Source organism: Pseudorasbora parva, chromosome 6 (assembly GCF_024679245.1).
Source record: "Pseudorasbora parva isolate DD20220531a chromosome 6, ASM2467924v1, whole genome shotgun sequence".
Taxonomy (NCBI): Eukaryota; Metazoa; Chordata; class Actinopteri; order Cypriniformes; family Gobionidae; genus Pseudorasbora; species Pseudorasbora parva.
Window position 1 is genome coordinate 33609998 of NC_090177.1, and position 20448 is coordinate 33630445.

A 20448-nucleotide genomic window follows, 5' to 3' on the forward strand; every position below is an offset into this window, starting at 1 on the left:
TGGACGAATGGCCGAAGCCCTTGGCCCCTTAAATGTATCTGATATGATAAAAAATAGCCTTTTTTAACCTGACCCGAGAAAGCGGAAGTGCGGGCGCCCGGCGACTGTGTCCCGTCCCGTCATAATAAAAGTCCCGGTACTCGCGAGCCGTTTAGAATAGGCGCTCTCCAGTGGACAAAAAGTTGCATAGTGCACCTTTAAACTACATTAGCAGTGTTGGGAAGCTTACTTTGGGAATGAAATAGGTTACAGATTAAATGTAATGTGTAGTGTAACCATGTAAATTATTTTATTAAAGTAATGTAACTGATTACATTTAATTACTTTTGAGGCATGAAATCGCTCACGGACATTTTCCTGGACCGTTCCCACCTGGTGGAACGACCTGCCGATCTCAATTCGTGCTGCCAAGTCTGTAGCCATTTATAAAAAAACATCTTAAGACACATCTCTTCCAATTGCACCTGACCAATAAAGAATAGCACTTAACTATCCATTAATTTTTGTTTGTTTGTCCAAAAAAAAAAAAAAAAAAAACTGTGTACTGTGCTAATTAATTGAGACTTCTTAGAGCTCTTACAGGTTGTTGGCATTGTTTGTTTCGTTGCTTCTATTGCTCTCCCCTTTTTTGTAAGTCGCTTTGGATAAAAGCGTCTGCTAAATGATTAAATGTAAATGTAAAATGTACTTTTTGATTCCTTTTCTAAATCAAATTCAAACAATCAAATCAAAAGCATCAGAATAGCATTGCTTTACTAAGTGGCCTTTAAATGGCAGGAGGCATCGTGAACATCAGGCAAAGCAACAAATTCATATCATTCAACATACTCTAGCTTTTTACAGAAAATATTTAGAATCGTTGTACACTTTCATAAGTAACTATTTTAAATTACACATTTTTCTCAGTAACTGTAACATCACAGTTACATTTATTTTGTAATTAAATTACGTAACAGTTACATGTAACTATTTACTCCCCAACACTATATATAGTTAATATGAACTCTGAACAACACAGCATTTAATAATCTCAATGTTAATCTCAACATATACTAACATGTATAAGATCAAATGTTATCTTGAACTAACATGAATGTGACATTTCTTATTAAAAGGGTGGTAAAACAGATTCCTTTGAAGGCTTAAATGTGTTTGCGGGGTGCCCTGTAATGTGTTCATACTTCGTATAAAAAACATGTTTTTACCTTTATTCTACACCGCTCTATCCCTCCTTGTAAAAACGGTCTGATGGTTTCCGGGTTCTATGAAGCCGGTCCCTCAAAAATAAACAATGGGCTCAGATTGGTTAGCTGGCCTAGCTGTGTTCTGATTCGCTAACCGCCTAGTTCATGTGTTTGATGATCAGTAAGTTATCACAGGCTGTGGGCGGGGCGCAGCCATTATGTGTTTTCAACACTGACAGGGAGTCGGAGCCTGCTGGATTTACAACACAAGATCATCCACTTCAGCTGATATATTTTATGTGACATTACGTGAGGGAACAGGGTAGAAAATGATAGTGTTAGTTGAACGGTAAAGTTATCACGGGCTGTGGGCGTCCGCGCCGCCATTATATGTTTAAACACTGATGGAGATGGGGCCTGCTGGATTTACAACACAAGATCATCCACTTCTCCTGATATGTGTGACATTTTTTGTGATTGTGTAATGTAATTTGAAGTGTATGAAACCTAAAATAAACATTAAAAGACACTGAGCACAAGTCAGTCTCTCTCTCGCTCAGTCTCTGGCTCAGCGCCAGTCAACGCGCTAAAACTAGATTTCCATTTTTGAATTTGGTAGTTGATCGCTAAACATTCTAACCACACATGTGATCATGTCAAATGGTCAACAAACTGCTTTGCAAAGCCAGACAGCGTTGTCATTTGTTTACTTCCTTGGTACAATTTACAATACAAACTATTACAGGAACACACATCAATGAAAAATAAATCATACGTACAGGTTATGGCCTGTAATCTTTCAGGAAAAGCAGTTGTACGAAACCTGCATTGAACCTGCGACGATTGAGGAAGCTTTCCTCCGTAAAATGTGCAGCACAGAGAGAGATTTGGGTCATAATTATGAGGGGCCGAGTAAATTGAATATGCAATATCCCATTAATCGCCCCCCTTATTTAATATTCTCGGAGGAGGGGTTTATGTAAATATTGGAGCTGGTGATGTCAGCAACCCTGGAGGAAAAGGATGTAGTCCCTCCCGGCCATTTGCTGTAGTCCTTAGAAATTGATTTCTTTAAAAGCAAATATCTCCCTATACTTTAAACTTTGAGTGTTGTAACTTTGTAGATGTTGTGTATGCTCAAACAGCAACATTACACACTAGCTAAAGTAAGAAAAATCACCCCTTTAATGAACAAAGGTTAATATATGCTGTAAAAATATTGCTTATTGTAGTTCATGTTAGTTAACAACTGTAAAAAGTATGCAAATATGTGTAAAATGGGCTCTTTAAGGAGCTCTTTTTCCAAACAATCATTGATTCTCATACAGCGCCTTGCAAAAGTATTCGGCCCCCTTGAACTTTGCGACCTTTTGCCACATTTCAGGCTTCAAACAAAGATATAAAACTGTAATTTTTTGTGAAGAACCAACAACAAGCGGGACACAATCATGAAGTGGAATGAAATTTATTGGATATTTCAAACTTTTTAACAAATCAAAAACTGAAAAATTGGGCGTGCAAAATTATTCGGCTCCTTTACTTTCAGTGCAGCACACTCTTTTCAGAAGTTCAGTGAGGATCTCTGAATGATCCAATGTTGATCTAAATGACTAATGATGATAAATAGAATCCACCTGTGTGTAATCAAGTCTCCGTATAAATGCACCTGCACTGTGACCCTGCGTCCCAATTCACATACTATCCATCCTAAATAGTATTCAAAAATAGAATTAGTGTGTCCCAAATCGTAGTATGTTCAAAAAAAAGAGTATTCCAAAGATTCCCGGATGGTTTACTATTTCCGGTCCGAATTCACAGTATGGATCGATGGCAACTCTAATGGCTGATATTGCCCACAACCCATTGCGAGTTGGACGAGGATTCGATTAGAACTACAAACGCGGATAAAAAGCGTTAAAAAACTACAAACATGACGATTGTGCAAGTTCGACGGTTAAGCATGCGGTTAAGTAGAGAAGTTTAGATAAAGGGGTTTGAGTGACCCTATCAATATTTAACCTGACAAAAATATATTTATTCAGTGTTGTCCACATTATATTTCACCTGCAGCAGCATTGTGAACTTTTGTAATGACACGTTTGGCCATTAACTTTTAAATGCATCATTATATTTAAACTGCAAACACATGAGGAGAGTCTCTGCATTAAAGACCCACACATGGAAGATCAACGAGCGGCTACATTTATCTCTGATACGGTAGGAGATTAAACTGAATATGGAGGATTTGAACTGTGACGAATCTGACGATGATTGACAGGGCAGATAAACGGTGACGGGATGCACGTAACTAAGCGACAGAGTCCGTTAAAGATTGCGAAGTAGTATGTCCCGAAGCTTGCATACTTTTCTGCTACACACTCAAAAGTATATACTTTTTCTTCACAAAAAGAGTACATACTTTTAGGACGTAGTATAAGTAGGCGAATTGGGACGCAGCATGATCATCTCAGAGGTCCGTTTAAAGCGCAGAGAGCATCATGAAGAACAAGGAACACACCAGGCAGGTCCGAGATACTGTTGTGGAGAAGTTTAAAGCCGGATTTGGATACAAAAAGATTTCCCAAGCTTTAAACATCCCAAGGAGCACTGTGCAAGCGATAATATTGAAATGGAAGGAGTATCAGACCACTGCAAATCTACCAAGACCTGGCCGTCCCTCTAAACTTTCAGCTAATACAAGGAGAAGACGGATCAGAGATGCAGCCAAGAGGCCCATGATCACTCTGGATGAACTGCAGAGATCTACAGCTGAGAGATCTACAGGCACAAATCTGGCCTTTATGGAAGAGTGGCAAGAAGAAGCTATTTCTTAAAGATATCCATAAAAAGTGTTGTTTAAAGTTTGCCACAAGCCACCTGGGAGACACACCAAACATGTGGAAGAAGGTGCTCTGGTCAGATGAAACCTGAAAATTGAACTTTTTGGCAACAATGCAAAACGTTATGTTTGGCTTAAGGGCAACACAGCTGAACCCTGAACACACCATCCCCACTGTCAAACATGGTGGTGGCAGCATCATGGTTTGGGCCTGCTTTTCTTCAGCAGGGACAGGGAAGATGGTTCAAATTGATGGGAAGATGGATGGAGCCAAATACAGGACCGTTCTGGAAGAAAACCTGATGGAGTCTGCAAGACTGGAGACTGGGACGGAGATTTGTCTTATAACAAGACAATGCTCTAAAACATAAAGCAAAATCTACAATGGAATGGCTCAAAAATCAACATATCCAGGTGTTAGAATGGCCAAGTTTTCACAAACGCTCTCCATCCAACCTCACTGAGCTCCAGCTGTTCTGCAAGGAGGAATGGGCAAAAAATGTCAGTCTCTCGATGTGCAAAACTGATAGAGACATACCCCAAGAGCAGCAAAAGGTGGCGCTACAAAGTATTAACTTAAGGGGGCCGAATAATTTTGCACGCCCAATTTTAAAAAAGTTTGAAATATCAAATATATTTCGTTTCACTTCATGATTGTCCCATTTGTTGTTGATTCTTCACAAAAAATTACAGTTTCATATCATTATGTTTGAAGCCTGAAATGTGGCAAAAGGTCGCAAAGTTCAAGGGGGCCGAATACTTCGCAAGGTTTTGCCCGTCGCGAATCTACTTGATTTTCTAATATAGGCACACAAGTATTATGTTTTTAAATAATGGAACTCACCCCGTGTGCTCATTTTCCCCCATCACCTTCTCTTCTATAGAGTATCATATGATCAGTCACCTTTCCCCTCAGTGATATTGATCAGCACATGGGTGAATGACTGGCCTGCTGTTGCACTCAATACAGGGGATTCAGTTTTTCAGAGAGCGATCAATATTCAAACTCAAGGAATCAATCGACCCTATTGAGAAACATCATCTTGTGGACTCAGCAAACAGGTGGTCCAAATCAGTTGTCATGGCTGGGTAATGATTTAAAAAGACAAAATGCCCCATTTAGCAAAGCCAGCTAGCTTAGCCACAATGCATTATTGACAATGTGGACAAAATGCATCTGATATATCTACTCAAGACAGATGCACAGCGCTGCTGATATCACCGAGATAAAGCTTGCGAATGGCTTTCTTTTTTTTCTAGGTGTGAATGCGTCATAATATTCAGTAGCATTTCCTTTTAGCCTGTTCTTGTTTTGAAGATCCTGTTCGTTGGCATTACAATCAGTGTCAATGTTCTCTGAGATGACACTCTTCTTGTTTGTCAACTGGCCAATCTTCACAGAAAGAGACCTGAGAGAGAGAGAGAGAGAGAGAGAGAGAGAGAGAGAGAGAGAGGAGAGAGAGAGAGAGAGAGAGAGAGAGAGAGAGAGAGAGAGAGAGAGAGAGAGGAGAGAGAGAGAGAGAGAGAGAGAGAGAGAGAGAGAGAGAGAGAGAGAGAGAGAGAGAGAGAGAGAGAGAGAGAGAGAGATTCTTCTCCAGCTTACGGTGCTACACAAAACATTTATCTATAACTCAACACTGATCCTCACAACGGGAGATCAGGATGTCAGTAAATGTAGCTGGAGGTCAGAGGTCGATGAGATCAGTTGGTTGTTTGCTTGCTGGTGGGGTGTTGATAAAGCAGTGATTCATATGCAGTGACAGTGTTGACTGTGTGCTTGAGTAAGCACAGATATGAAAAATCAAAAATCATATCCATTTTAGCATCTTGACAATTTCTGGGATATGAGCAACCATATCTAGCTCTTTCATTTCCATTTGCTCTTCATTTCCATTTATTCATTTTGACAGAGATTTTTATCAAAATCGTCTTGCAGTGAATTCTAGACACATTTAATATATTTCAGGGCCTGAATTTCGGTGGCAGATTACAGATATTGCATAATTTGACTCATTTCTGCAGGTTTTCGCACCAACATTCATTCACTATAGCATGAATCGTTTGAATGTGAAAATGTACCTAAACAAATTATCAGATCAAATCAGTAATGTGAAAAGTTTCTAAAATACATAATTTCACAAACACCATGATGAGTGATTCCGTGGTACCATGTAACGTCTTTACCAATGATGACACAGGGTTGCCAACTCCCACGCATTTGGCCTGACACACGCTTTCAGGCTCTGTCACGCTCTCACGCTGACCAACTTCATCTCACGCCAAATTGCCGAACCTGCTTTTGATATTAAACAAAGCTAGGTCTATAGATTTATCATTATTATTACGTTTAAATGCGAAATTCAAACAAAAAATAACGTTTTGGTGCTAATGTTAAAGCAAGAGGGGTTGAAAAGCGAGTTGCTCATGCTCTCATCTCCCGGCGGCGCGCGCAGTCACGTGGCTTATGAGCGCTCAATACTTGTGCTGTGTCAATGCAATGCATTTGAATGGCTTAAGCAGATACACAACAGTTTCACTATACAGATGTTTGCAGCAAGTTTTAGTAAACAGTACAGCTTGTGCATTGATTATTAAGTCAGGATCCTTTTATTACGGAGAGTGATAGAGATGCAACATTGTTAACATTAATTTTATTCTTGTATTTAGCCCTCAGGTATTCCTTACTAATTGGTCACACTCATAGGCTACTCATTGATGGTCAAATGTGGCCATACAACGTTACTATTTTTCAATTAAATAAGTGTTCTATATTTTAGTTCAATAATATTTATTGAATATTTTGAAGAGTTTTGGTACTAAATACCATATGTGCAATGATGCACTTAAAATATTGATGACCACTTCAAATATATTTCCTCTAATATTTGTATTATTTATATTACAATTTGTGTAGTAATTAGTAAGTTAAAATAGAGAATTCCAATTCAAAGAGGTAAATTAGAGTCATTTTGTGGCTAAAAAAATAATAAAGTTGTTTGGCCTTATGGCTCTTTAATAAATACATGTATCTAATCTAGTTACTTAAAAACAGTCTTGCATTTTAATAAATATTTAGATATGATCAAACACTAGATTTATTTAATGCGAAATTATAAAATGTTAATAACTTATGCATCATATTAGGACTTAGCATCCTAATATTTTTAATCAGTAATGATACTTATAAGCACACACAAGTGAATATTAATGAATTCAAGCACATATAATTTGACCCAAGACACGTTTAAAATAGTGCTAAAATAGTTCTAAGACAAACTAATGTTTCCTTATTATGTACAGTAAGCTATATACTACATAAGAATTGATAATAAATTAAAATCGAAATAGACCCCCCCCCCCAAGACTACACGATATCAGCCGGTTTTGACACGATTCATCTGATGTTGGCTGTTGTGGTGTGATTCGTAAACAACAATGGTTGACAGGACGCAATAATCGGTCGTTTCATCTCGTATAGTGTCATATTGCATGACAACCAACTGTAATGCTTCATGATGTCCCAACAGAAAGACTACACTGTAAAAAATTTCCCTGTAAAAAAACGGTAATCTACTGGCAGCTGTGGTTGCCAGCATCATTCCGTAAAAATACGGAGCACTGCTGTTTTTGAAATTAACATCTTAATACCGTTTTTTTCAGCTACAGTAGACAATTAAGTTAAATTACAGTTGTCTACTGTAGCTGAAAAAACGGTATTTAGCTGTTAATTTCAAAAACAGCAGTGCTCCGTATTTTTACGGTATGATGCTGGCAACCACTGCTGCCAGTAGATTACCGTTTTTTACAGTGTAGCATTTTTTTTTTCTATCGGCCCTCAACGACAGATTCCGTCACATTTGTGGCGTTGACCAATAGGAGCACAGAAGCTCTTCCATTCACAACGTTCAAACATGAAACTAAAGAGAGATGATGGTATTGGTGCTGCTATGAGGAATTCAGCAATGGAGGAAATGTTTGTGGAGCTATGGCAACAATGCCCTGCCTTTATAATGTTTCCTTGAGGGACTACGACACGACAGCGTGAAAAAGAGATAACAGTTAGTAAACGTTCGCAGAGGTGCTTCCAGTGAAAAGCATTATGGTAACATGCAGCTTTGGTAGCCATTGTTTGTTCACACTTGTTTTTGGAAGTCAGTTGCTAGTTCCGCCTTCTTGATGACACCATGCACTTTGTTAAAGCTACACTGTGTAACTTTTTTAGTTTATTCTTGGCTAAAATCACTTAGTTCTTTCAAACATATATGTGCTCATTAATGTATATTTACTTCTTTCAAGTAATAAAGTATTCTCGTAAGTTTATAATATGCCATTGAAAATACATACGGGTGAGGGGTTCGAATGCTGGTCGCCATGTTGCCCCTCCATCTTGAAAGTGCATTAGCCAAAGAGGGACATACCCATAAATTCAAGCAACGCCTTTCGCGTTTTAACACTCGATGGCACCGTGTCGATTGTGAAGAGGGGGCTTGCCATGTCAATCTTGGACTAAATCGGCCACCGTAGGAGTTCAAACGAAATCGGAATTGAAAGGAACAGAAACTATTATTCACTGGATGGTCATATACCTTTTCACCGCTAGATGGGGTAATTCCCCCTTAAACAAAAAATGCTTAAACAAAAATGTTGCAAAGTTTTTAGCTGCAAAATTTTAATTTGATGTACCGTTTAAACTGTGCTTCCAGGCTCTACATCAGAACGCCAGCCGGAACCAGTATCAGGCATTCCTGAGTTACACAGAAGCGTTAGAAGCGTGCATGTGTGTGTGTGTGTGTGTGTGTGTGTGTGTGTGTGTGTGTGTGTGTGTGTGTGCGTGTGTGTGTGTGTGTGTGTGTGTGTGTGTGTGTGTGTGTGTGTGTCTTTTTCTGCTGTGTCATTCTGATTCATCCCACTAAATACACTCTAAACAGCCTGAGTGCATTAATAAAAGTTACTAATTCAAAGTACATAGATTGTGTGTGAGTGAGAAATAAAAGAGAGGGTGGTGCCCTGTTTTATAAATATTCATCTGCTTGTCTGGTTGGGAGATGCACATTGGGTGTTGGGCTGAATCATATGCAAATCAGCTGATAAACAGAACCGCACATCTCTGCGCTCATTTGTTTCAGAGATAGAGGCTGCCGTCAGGTCTCGTAAAACCACCGGGCATTTCTAACTCCCCTAGCTGTCATGAAATAGCCAACAGGGGCAAATTAACCTTTACAGGAGGGCAAGAGGTTCCATCAACATAACCAATGAACCCCAGTAGCCCTGTAATGACACCTCCTGAGCAAATTAAACCACAAATTACCCCGTCCTCACATTTTTGCTGCCCTCCCGTGAGAGTCTTTGACATTGTGGAGTCAGCTGGTCCGCGTTTCTGCGGCTCCTCGTTTCCAAAGGGAGCGCTGTTTGTTTAGATAATCTGGCTCTCAGTGGGGGGTTAAGAGTAAAAACACATGACATGTCAACTTTACTTCTTAGATAGACCAAGAGGAAAGGGGGGCCTGGTGGGCATCCTGACTGGACCTTTATTTTGCATGTGTGTACATTACAGGAACGTTTCAACTTAATCTAATTGGTAACGTTGTCGATTGCTACAAAAAATAATTCCATCTTTGTAAAACAAAGCAAAATGCATTTGCAAGAAGTCTAAAAAAAACAAAAACACATCGTTTCAACAGTATAACCACAAGCAATGTTTAGAACTGAGAAATTGTTCCATTTTGTAAAAATACCAGGACTGAATGGTGTTCGGTTCTGTTAACATTTCTTGCACATGCATTTTTAAAATGATATAGAAGAAACGGCATGCTAACTTTGAAAGAGTTTCCTGCGCTTCTTTCAGTGGAGAGCCTCTACACCGCTACTGAATCTAGAGCACAACACAGATGGCACAAACCAGCGCAATTCCCCAAACAAATGACTCAAGGCCGTAACACACAGAGCCATCAGTTAGCCAACATCGGGCCTGGTGTTTGTGGGGTTTGCCGCATGTCACTAGTTGGACCCCCATCGCCGGCTTTTTGGTCGACTAAGCATGATGAATCAGTGGAAAAGACTAAATATACAAAGACGGTGCACTCATATTACTCATGAATTGGAGAAAGTGCAACACGAAATACCGGAACAAGCCCAGCCATTCTAAATAAAAGAGCCATTTGCAATTGGTAGAGTCATAGCATCACTGCAGCTGCCTTTAGAAGCTCATGTGCATTGGCTGGTCTAGTCTGATTTAGTTGCTGACTTAAAATTAGTTATTTAAAAAGGAGTCCGACAAGCAGTTGAGATTTCAGGTTTCCCCAGTCAAGCAGATATAGGACTGAAATTAGCTGCCCAGAGGCGTTGCAAGTAAGGGATAACGTACACCCAGCCGGTTGTTATCGCAGAATAAACCCCGACAGAGTGATCAGGAACCCGACGCGAAGCGGAGCATCACTCTGAAGGGGTTTATTCTGCGATAACAACCGGCTGGGTGTACATTAACAACCGACATTTGACAATTGAACTGCTTTCCTTTTTCCAAATATTAATTCCTTAGAAGCGGCACAATTATGGATCTAGAATCGAAAATTATTTCTATCCCTTAAATATTATTTGTGCTGATTTGTGTAAAGTTATATGAAAAACTTTAACTCTTATTATGACCTTGTAAAGCCAGTAAACCCTGTAACTTTTGTCTGATACATGCAAGTATATCAGGAAGAAAAATCCACCTACAAATAATTATGATGAAAATGCATACATTAACCAGATGCCATGTACAGTACACTCTAAACTCTAACCCAATTTGGGTTATTTGGCAACTCGGATTCAATGTTTGTTTTTTAACCTACATTTTGGTGCAAAAGTACTACATATCTGGATTAAAATAAACCTAAAATGGTTGTAATATTAAACCTAGAAATCTACACATTATAAAATCACTTTTACACACAGAATGACTATCAAAAGTTAGATTTATTAAAAATGAGAACAAAGGCTAACACTGTCAAAAGCAACAATGCGCAAATTATATACTGCTTTGAAAACTCACTGCAATGCTTTCCAAATAGAACTTCAAATTTACAGTCTTGTTCAAAATAATAGCAGTACAATGTGACTAACCAGAATAATCAAGGTTTTTAGTATATTTTTTATTGCTACGTGGCAAACAAGTTACCAGTAGGTTCAGTAGATTCTCAGAAAACAAACAAGACCCAGTATTCATGATATGCACGCTCTTAAGGCTGTGCAATTGGGCAATTAGTTGAAAGGGGTGTGTTCAAAAAAATAACAGTGTCTACCTTTGACTGTACAAACTCAAAACTATTTTGTACAAACATTTTTTTTTCTGGGATTTAGCAATCCTGTGAATCACTAAACTAATATTTAGTTGTATGACCACAGTTTTTTAAAACTGCTTGACATCTGTGTGGCATGGAGTCAACCAACTTGTGGCACCTCTCAGCTGTTATTCCACTCCATGATTCTTTAACAACATTCCACAATTCATTCACATTTCTTGGTTTTGCTTCAGAAACAGCATTTTTGATATCACCCCACAAGTTCTCAATTGGATTAAGGTCTGGAGATTGGGCTGGCCACTCCATAACATTCATTTTGTTGGTTTGGAACCAAGACTTTGCCCGTTTACTAGTGTGTTTTGGGTCATTGTCTTGTTGAAACAACCGTTTCAAGGGCATGTCCTCTTCAGCATAGGGCAACATGACCTCTTCAAGTATTTTAACATATGCAAACTGATCCATGATCCCTGGTATGCGATAAATAGGCCCAACACCATAGTAGGAGAAACATGCCCATATCATGATGCTTGCACCTCCATGCTTCACTGTCTTCACTGTGTACTGTGGCTTGAATTCAGAGTTTGGGGGTCGTCTCACAAACTGCCTGTGGCCCTTGGACCCAAAAAGAACAAATTTACTCTCATCAGTCCACAAAATGTTCCTCCATTTCTCTTTAGGCCAGTTGATGTGTTCTTTGGCAAATTGTAACCTCTTCTGCACATGCCTTTTTTTTAACAGAGGGACTTTGCGGGGGATTCTTGAAAATAGATTAGCTTCACACAGACGTCTTCTAACTGTCACAGTACTTACAGGTAACTCCAGACTGTCTTTGATCATCCTGGAGGTGATCATTGGCTGAGCCTTTGCCATTCTGGTTATTCTTCTATCCATTTTGATGGTTGTCTTCCGTTTTCTTCCACGTCTCTCTGGTTTTGCTTTCCATTTTAAGGCATTGGAGATCATTTTAGCTGAACAGCCTATCATTTTTTGCACCTCTTTATAGGTTTTCCCCTCTCTAATCAACTTTTTAATCAAAGTACGCTGTTCTTCTGAACAATGTCTTGAACGACCCATTTTCCTCAGCTTTCAAATGCATGTTCAACAAGTGTTGGCTTCATCCTTAAATAGGGGCCACCTGATTTACACCTGTTTCTTCACAAAATTGATGACCTCAGTGATTGAATGCCACACTGCTATTTTTTTGAACACACCCCTTTCAACTAATTCAACTAATTGCCCAATTGCACAGCCTTAAGAGCGTGCATATCATGAATACTGGGTCTCGTTTGTTTTCTGAGAATCTACTGAACCTACTGGTAACTTGTTTGCCACGTAACAATAAAAAATATACTAAAAACCTTGATTATTCTGGTTAGTCACATTGTACTGCTATTATTTTGAACAAGACTGTACCTTCATTCATTTTATTTTATTTTTTGGAAAAAAGCAGATTATAATGCTTTCAGTGCCGAGCATAACTTTAATCTGAATGTAAGGATAGGAAAATTGTGAATGTGGATGGTGGCACAGAGGTCTGGCATTCATTCAACATTCAGGCCTTGATTTGACGTGTGTGCGTCCACGGGTAAGAAGTCAGAGAGTATCCTCCTCCTGACCTCATTACCGTATCTCTCCACTAGCCTCTCTGCTCTGCCATTAAGAGGTCAAAGCCACTGCCATATATTACCCACAGTCCATCAGTCACTTTCTCCATTCACCGTTAAGTGTGTCGTTTCCCCTCTAGTCAGCAGTGTGTACGACACGGCAAGTATAGCTCTCTTCCATTGACTGATTAGCCCTCCTTTTCTGGCTCACTTCAAAGTCTCTCAATTTCTGTCCTAGTTTGTTTCGTCTCTTAAGGAAAGAGATAATGTAGAGGAAATGTATTGCACAAGGCAGTTTTATGGATGTGCGTGCACTTTCAGACATAATCTCCACCTCTGACATACTTAAAGGATTAGTTCACACAAAAATGAAAATCATTCTCAAATCCACAAGACTTACTTTCTTCTGTGTAAAAAGAAAAAGCATAGGGACCAAAAAACACCATAAAAGTATGATACATTTGATACATTTCTACCTTTGTGTTTCACAGAAGAAACGTCATACTGGTTTGGACTTTCAAAGAGGTTCACTCTAGGGGAATTATTCCGAACAAATCCCTATCCCTAACAAACAACAAAAAGATTTTTCAATCAAGAAAGCCTTATTATTAAGCTTTGCCTGGATACAGACTAAATTCCTCCTAGGTTAACCACGAATCCCTGCACAGCCCAACCATGTGAGAAAAGTGGTAATGAGAGATGGTTCAACTCGGAATTACAATGAACTCGATAACTGTCCAATTCCCTCCCAACATAGTGATTACGAAGTCAGGTCGGAGAATGCCTGTAACAAAAAAAGCAAGTTTAACTCCGCACCAGGGAGTCTTTAAACCTGCTGCTGACAGTTTCATGTGCTTTTAAACAAACTCCCCATCTATTACTGCTAGAACAGAGATACGGAGGAGGAACCAAACCAGATGTTCCTCAAGACGAGCAATAACGGGTAAAGTTAAAAAACGTTTCTCTGTGTGTGTGTGTGTGTGGGGGGGGGGTCAACCTGGGTTTCCCTGTGTGTCTGTTCCTCTCCTTCCCTTATTCTGCACACAAACATGTGTATCACGAACAAAATCCCATCAATATGGAATGATTCCCCAGAGATTGAGCAATGAGGAGCCATTCAAGGTCCTTATCTAAACTTGTACATGCCAAGCTTGCAGCCATGATGCTGTAGCATTGCTATGCGGTTGCAAAGGTTTTCTGCTTATTGGACTCACTGACTCCCTACAAGACATTCTAGCTAGGGATGCATTGATATTAAAAGACAGAAAAAGAAAAGAAACCGGTAGCAACAAATCTTTTCTTCCGTATTGTAGCGTAAAAGTAAAAAGTTGTCGACTGGATTTTGACTGTGAGATTCCAGGTTAAAGGGGTTAAAGCAAACAAAACGATTGGACGAGTCCGGTATACATCACCAGAGAGTAATCTGTCGTTTCACCACGAGATCAGGTTGATATTTTAATTTACATTAACATTACAGGCTCAAAAAAAAAATCTAGTAAAAAAAATGACATGGATGAATCGTCACAATAAGATAAATATCATACATTTACAAAATACTTTAAAGTTCTGATAACCTTATTATTAAAATTATATATTATTTTGTCTAATTAAATTACAGATAAAACACAAAAAAACTATCGTTTTAAATGCTACAAGTGAATTCAGGCATCGCAACATTATAAATGTGCAGTATGAATATTAATTTTAAGATTTTATAAAGATTACATTAAGAGTGCTATATATTTTTTTAAAGGCTAAAAAATATATTTTTTTAAAGTTACCCGGTTGCCTTAAACTTTTGCGTTGATTGTATTAAATCAAATTTTTTATTTCAATGAACATTTTTGAGAATTTTATGTGGTTCAGATACAATAATATTTTGAGTTTCTATCTATTAAACCAATTTCCTTCATTATATCAACTCAAATTTTTTATTTCAATAAACTCAAAGGCAACCAGGTTACTTACTTTTTTAAAGTTAAAACAACATTTTTTAGAGTGTGGTAAAGGGTGTTTGTATTAATCTTTGTACGTTGCCTCAGGAAGGTACTTCTGCCTACGCCTAGCTTGACCATTCCGACGTGACTGCGCAATCCGTGGCAAGCCGCAAAGCAGCGCAGGATGAGCAATTTAGGTTTAAAAGTATATTCATTTCAAAGCTTTGAAACTAAATTGATTTGGACCCTTAACATTTTATGTCTATTATGTGAAAGAAAATCCTGAAATGTTTTCCTAAAAAAAAAAACTACTTTCTTTTTGAACGAAGAAAGAAAGACACAGATACCTTGGATGAGATGGGGGTGAGTAAAATATCAGGTAATTTTCATTTTGAAGTGAACTAATCCTTTAAAGGGGGGGTGAAATGCTGTTTCATGCATACTGAGCTTTTTACACTGTTAAAGACTTGGATTCCCATCCTAAACATAGACAAAGTTTCAAAAACTAATGTTGGACGTTTGATGGAGTATTTCTGTGTCAAAAATACTCCTTCCGGTTTCTCACAAGTTTCAGAGAGTTTTTTTAGAGTATGGCTCGACTTGACGTTAATAAGAGCGGAAGGTCCTTGTATGGGCCGTACGGGCTCTTCTCCCGGTAGGGTGCACGCGCGCGTGACTAGAGCGAGAGAGGAAATGCACGCCCATAAACACTCAGGTGCAGATCCAGTCGTCCGTGAACACTTATGTGGCGCCGCGCTTCTCTTTATTCCTGTGGGTGACGTCGAGCGACTTCAACGCTTCAGCACAGCATTCCGGGAAGGCAACGCTGCATTTGAACCGATTTGAACGCAGAAATGACGGGAAGCTTCACAACATCGCTTCAGTCCCGTCTCAAAGTTGATTTCCACGCCACAGGACTTTACCAAATCATTCCAAAGAAGTGTGTTTTTGACGGAGCGGTCCCAGCGATAAAGGTTCGGTCCTGCTTTGGAAGCAGCCGGTGAGTAAATCTGCTTCAAATGTCTGTGCTGTCGGCTACCGTCGCGTGAGTAAACATCAGTAAACGACACGATCGCGTGCTTCGTCATTCAAATGCGCTAACGGACTCCATTGCTGTTCTCTGTATAACGTTACACTAGTCTGACGTGCAAAACCGTTTTGCTTGCTACTGCTAAGGTTTAGTCGCATACAATAGTCCATAAACCGAATCATGTCCTCATAAACTGTGAGTAAACACACACAAATGTTGACAGGCCACTAAATACAGTACATACCACAGAGACGGACGTCCTGCTGTTGCCGTTTCTCCTGTTCAATTTATTTTAGCCTCAGATTTGATTGTGGATCATTATCTGTATTAGCTGAGATAGCGATGGGTTTCTCCACGCTTGAGGACGTCACCGCTTTGCACGCACTCGTCATTCTTTAGCTCCGCCCACACGATACGCCTCCAGGCGCTCGTTTTTTTCCGGAAAGACTCGGTACAGCCCATATTTCTTTTAAAATTATAATAAAACTAAAGACTTTTCGGAGATATGAAGGATGCAATACTACTCTATAGGTACTCAAGATTGACATGAGATTGACTGAAACTGAGTGCCCCCCCCCCCCCCCTTAAGTATAAACAACTGTAATAGAGAAGCGTCAGTCCACCAATCATCGAGTAAATGACTCATATTCCCAGTTAGTCTAACAGAGTTTTGACATGTTTCCTCTGAGAACCGTACGAGTGGGAACAGTAGTAACTGCCGTAACTCAGTGACATCAAGATAATAAGATCTCACAGGAAGACAGAGAGCAGAACTACATCAAAGCCCAGGAATGTGTTCCCCCCCGAGGTGCTTACAATGAAAAGAAGACGGACGCTGTCAAGCTCAGGAAGGGCAGAAGGTCTGACAGTGGCCTAGTGTGTGTGACGTGCAAACATGCATGCGGGCCGCAGATGTATTACACATCTGTCTTTAGGGGGCAGGTGTCAACGGCTTTTTAATGCTCCTGTCAGAGAGGATTGTGGGAAGAATGGACGGCGCCTCGACTGAGCGTTACACAAGCAGTGCTGCAGGTAATGTAGGAAACAAGAAGTGTCTACTTCACAGCGTCAACGGCAGTCACATTTGAATAACGTGCAATCAGTCTCCTGCAGCTGTTTACCGGTGTAGGCATACAACAACGCCTGTTTACAATTGTCGTGGGATCCGCTCGGTTGTTGAGACTGGGACTGCGGATGGGGGAGGCTGACTGAAACAATGCAAAAAAGCAGCTGCAAGACTTTCCGTATGGAAATTAGGACACCAGCCACTCACAGCAGAACCATGATGGCTGACTTTGAAGTCAATACACTGTACAAAAATATTGTTGTTTTAACTTAAAAAAGTAAGTTAACTGGTTGCCCTAAAATTGAGTTTATTGAAATAAAAATTTGCGTTGATACAATGAAGAAAATTAGTTTAATAAATAGAAACTCAAAATATTATCATCACTGCATCATCACGAATAACACACACAATTAACCAATTTGCTTACAATATCTTTTAATAATATTTGAATAAAGGTTGTCGATTCTCAAAAAATGTTCATCGTATTAACTCAAATTATTAATTTCAATGAACTCAAAATTAAGGCAACCAGGTAACTTATTTTTTAAATAAGTTTTTACAGTGTAGGATAAGGGATTAATCCGGGATATCTTGGTGATTCTGGCTTAATTCATCCCCTAATATACAGTTATCTTTCATTATCGTTATCGTTCTTGGTGCGAGTGTTCCTTCAGGATACGTTTACACAACAGCGGTGTGCAATACATTTTGCATACAGATGACAAGATCACCAAAATATCCCGGGTTAATCCCTTATCCTAGTTTTTTGCAAAAGGCCCCCCTGGTTGACTTAACATTGTGAGTTTGCTGAAATTAAAAATTTGAGTTGATACGATGAAGGAAATTGGTCTAATAAATAGAAACTCAAAATATTATTGTATCTGAACCACATTAAAAATGTGAATAATTGTAAAAATAGCACAATTAGACATGTTCCACTGCCGCATAAAAAATGTAACACACACAATTACCCAATATGGTTACAAAATATTTGAATAAATGTTGTCGATTCTCAAAAAAATGTCATTGTATTAACTAAAATTTGTAATTTGAATGAACTCAAAATTTTACCAGGTAACTTATTTTTTAAATTCTTTTTTACAGTGCATAACATTTCACTGACATACAACTTCTGTGAACACTTAAGCTAGGATGGAGTATCCGATGAACCAGAACGGGCTGCAACAAAGATTAAGCGACAATTACAGTATAATAGCTTCTTGAGGAGAGACGAACATCTCTCTCTTTGACAGGAACATGGGTAGATCTAACTAATGACTAACCACTGAAAGCTCCTGCCAACTCCATCTAGAGTGTAAACAGATCAATTTAGTGTCGAGGTGCTTACCGTGGGGTCTGTAAAGTTCAGGCAATGAACTTTCACATACTAAACTATTGTTCAAAAGCATGTCAGCACAATACCCTCCGTGTCAACACAGTCAGATATTTATGGAAACTTCATCATCGGTCCATTATTCACCTGTTGTGAGTTCAACAAGGCCACAAAGCTCCGCGAGTTTAGTAGGAACTGATTTTCTGAAACTGTTGTAGTGACAGATCTTTACTTTAATATCACGTTAAAGTAAAACAGTTTATCGACAGGGGCGGGACTTGGTTTTCTGCATCAGTTGTTGATTGGATGGAGGCTGATCTTAATTCAAGCTTTGTAGAGGGGCGGGGTCTAAGCGGACTAAATGACTGGAGAAGTCCTGCATACATCACCATACACCCTTTCATAGGAAGATTGAGTTATGACATTTGATTGAATATTATTAGGTAAAAAAAACATACATGGATAAATTGTTTACTAAGTAAGATCTATAAAATGCATTTAGAGTATATACAATTTTAACTTCATTATGATTTAAGTAATGGTGTATATATTTTGGTGTCACAAGCTATGATATGTCAACTCTGTCACCAATGTGATAAATTCTTCTTTTGTTCTTTTTTCCCCCCTTGTACATTTATATATTTTTACAACTATTTTTATTACTTTTCCTATTATATTTATTGTTATTGATATGTAATGCTTTTTTATTGTTATTTATTTATTTATCCCTTCATTTTTTTATTCTATTTTCTGTTTTTGTTAATCTTTTGTATATGTCAGGGCAGGAAAAATGTGTTCTGTATTTGTAATTTTACCTATTTGATAAAAAAATAGAATTGAAAAAAACCTGTGGTGTGTATTTTTTTAAATCTTTTAACAAACAACGCTAGAAAAACAAAATGGCTTTTGCATTTAATGTATTTGATATAAAAAATATGATTATACTTTCAACACCGTAAGCTGATTTTAATGGTGGTGACAATGCAACATGTAGTTAAAAATCAGGTTAAATACTAGACTTTTCTGTATTTATAATTTTCTGTAATTGTAACATATCATTGTAAAATATTTTTTAAAATAAAAATGTAAAAATACTTTTATAATAATTATTATTCTATAGGCTACTTTAGACATCTGACAAGCTTTGACTCATTGAATGACCAGCATGGAAAAACATATTTTGCCATAAAAAAGCACAATTTTAACAGATTAATCCAAAACAATGAATTGGTATATTAACTTTTTGCAGTCCTGTACACTGTGTTGTCCCAGTGCTCAAACATGTGTATGACAGAAAGTTCGTTTGGGATGACTGAAGCTGCTTTTAGTGCAAGAGCAGAAGCACTCAACTGGTCATAAAAGTGTCTTTTACAACTCTGGGTTATTTTTTTGAGGGTCCAACTGCTTAAACACATGTTCAATCCCAGATCAAGACAAGCACACACACTGTTTAAATAATGTACTCATTGTGTATCCAGTGTAACAGCAGCATTACAACAACAAAGCAAAGGGCATGCGTGATATAAACTAAACAGCTGGTGAACACTCATAGCCTAATTATCGGTGTGAAATGCACCCTTTTAGAAAACAAACTTACCAACTGAAACGTGCACAGAAATATAAGGGTGCACCGTCCGCTGCAGCAGCCCATTGTGTAGTTAAAGCGAGATAATGGGATCCTGAATATAGCTATGAGTCTATCAGCAGAAAGTCCTAAACAAACACAGAGGAGCGCGTCAGTCTCTGTCCGACACAAAGCGGCTCCGTTCCCATTGTTTCCCGCGGCGCGCGTGGAAGTGTGAGAGCTGAGCACGGGCAGCGCGTCGCGAGGAGTGTAGCGCGAGGAGTGTGTGAGACTCGGTGTGAGTGACTGGAGTGCGAAGAAAGAGGCAGAAGGAGAAGAAGAACAAGGGGTAGACGGGGTAAGAGGGGCGGGGGTAGCAGTCAGAGGGGGGTCTATGTAAATCACAATGGCTTGTTCTCGACACACACACAGACACACACACACACACCGTCTGTGGGAATAAACCACGGTGGTTGTGTGATGTTGTTTCGAACCTTTAAACAATTTAATAGGAACCATAGCAAAAATAAATAAACCAAACAAGTGCTGGGTTGTCTGGTTTAATCTGGTTTCAGAAGACTGGCCACTCAGCTGGTTTAGTTGGTTGC

The 20448-nt window shown here is 38.9% G+C and overlaps 1 protein-coding gene across 2 annotated transcripts in view; it reads right to left on the bottom strand.

Moving 5' to 3' along the window:
* The window catches only part of nkain4 (sodium/potassium transporting ATPase interacting 4), a 115376-nt gene extending 95224 nt beyond the window's left edge, over nt 1-20152 (bottom strand). For both annotated transcript variants that reach the window (XM_067446734.1, XM_067446733.1), the window contains exon 1: nt 19874-20152. In XM_067446734.1, coding sequence (XP_067302835.1) covers nt 19874-19927 — 54 coding nt within the window. In that variant the 5' untranslated portion in view covers nt 19928-20152. The remainder of the gene's footprint in view (nt 1-19873) is intronic.
* Between the last annotated feature and the right edge of the window lie 296 nt (nt 20153-20448).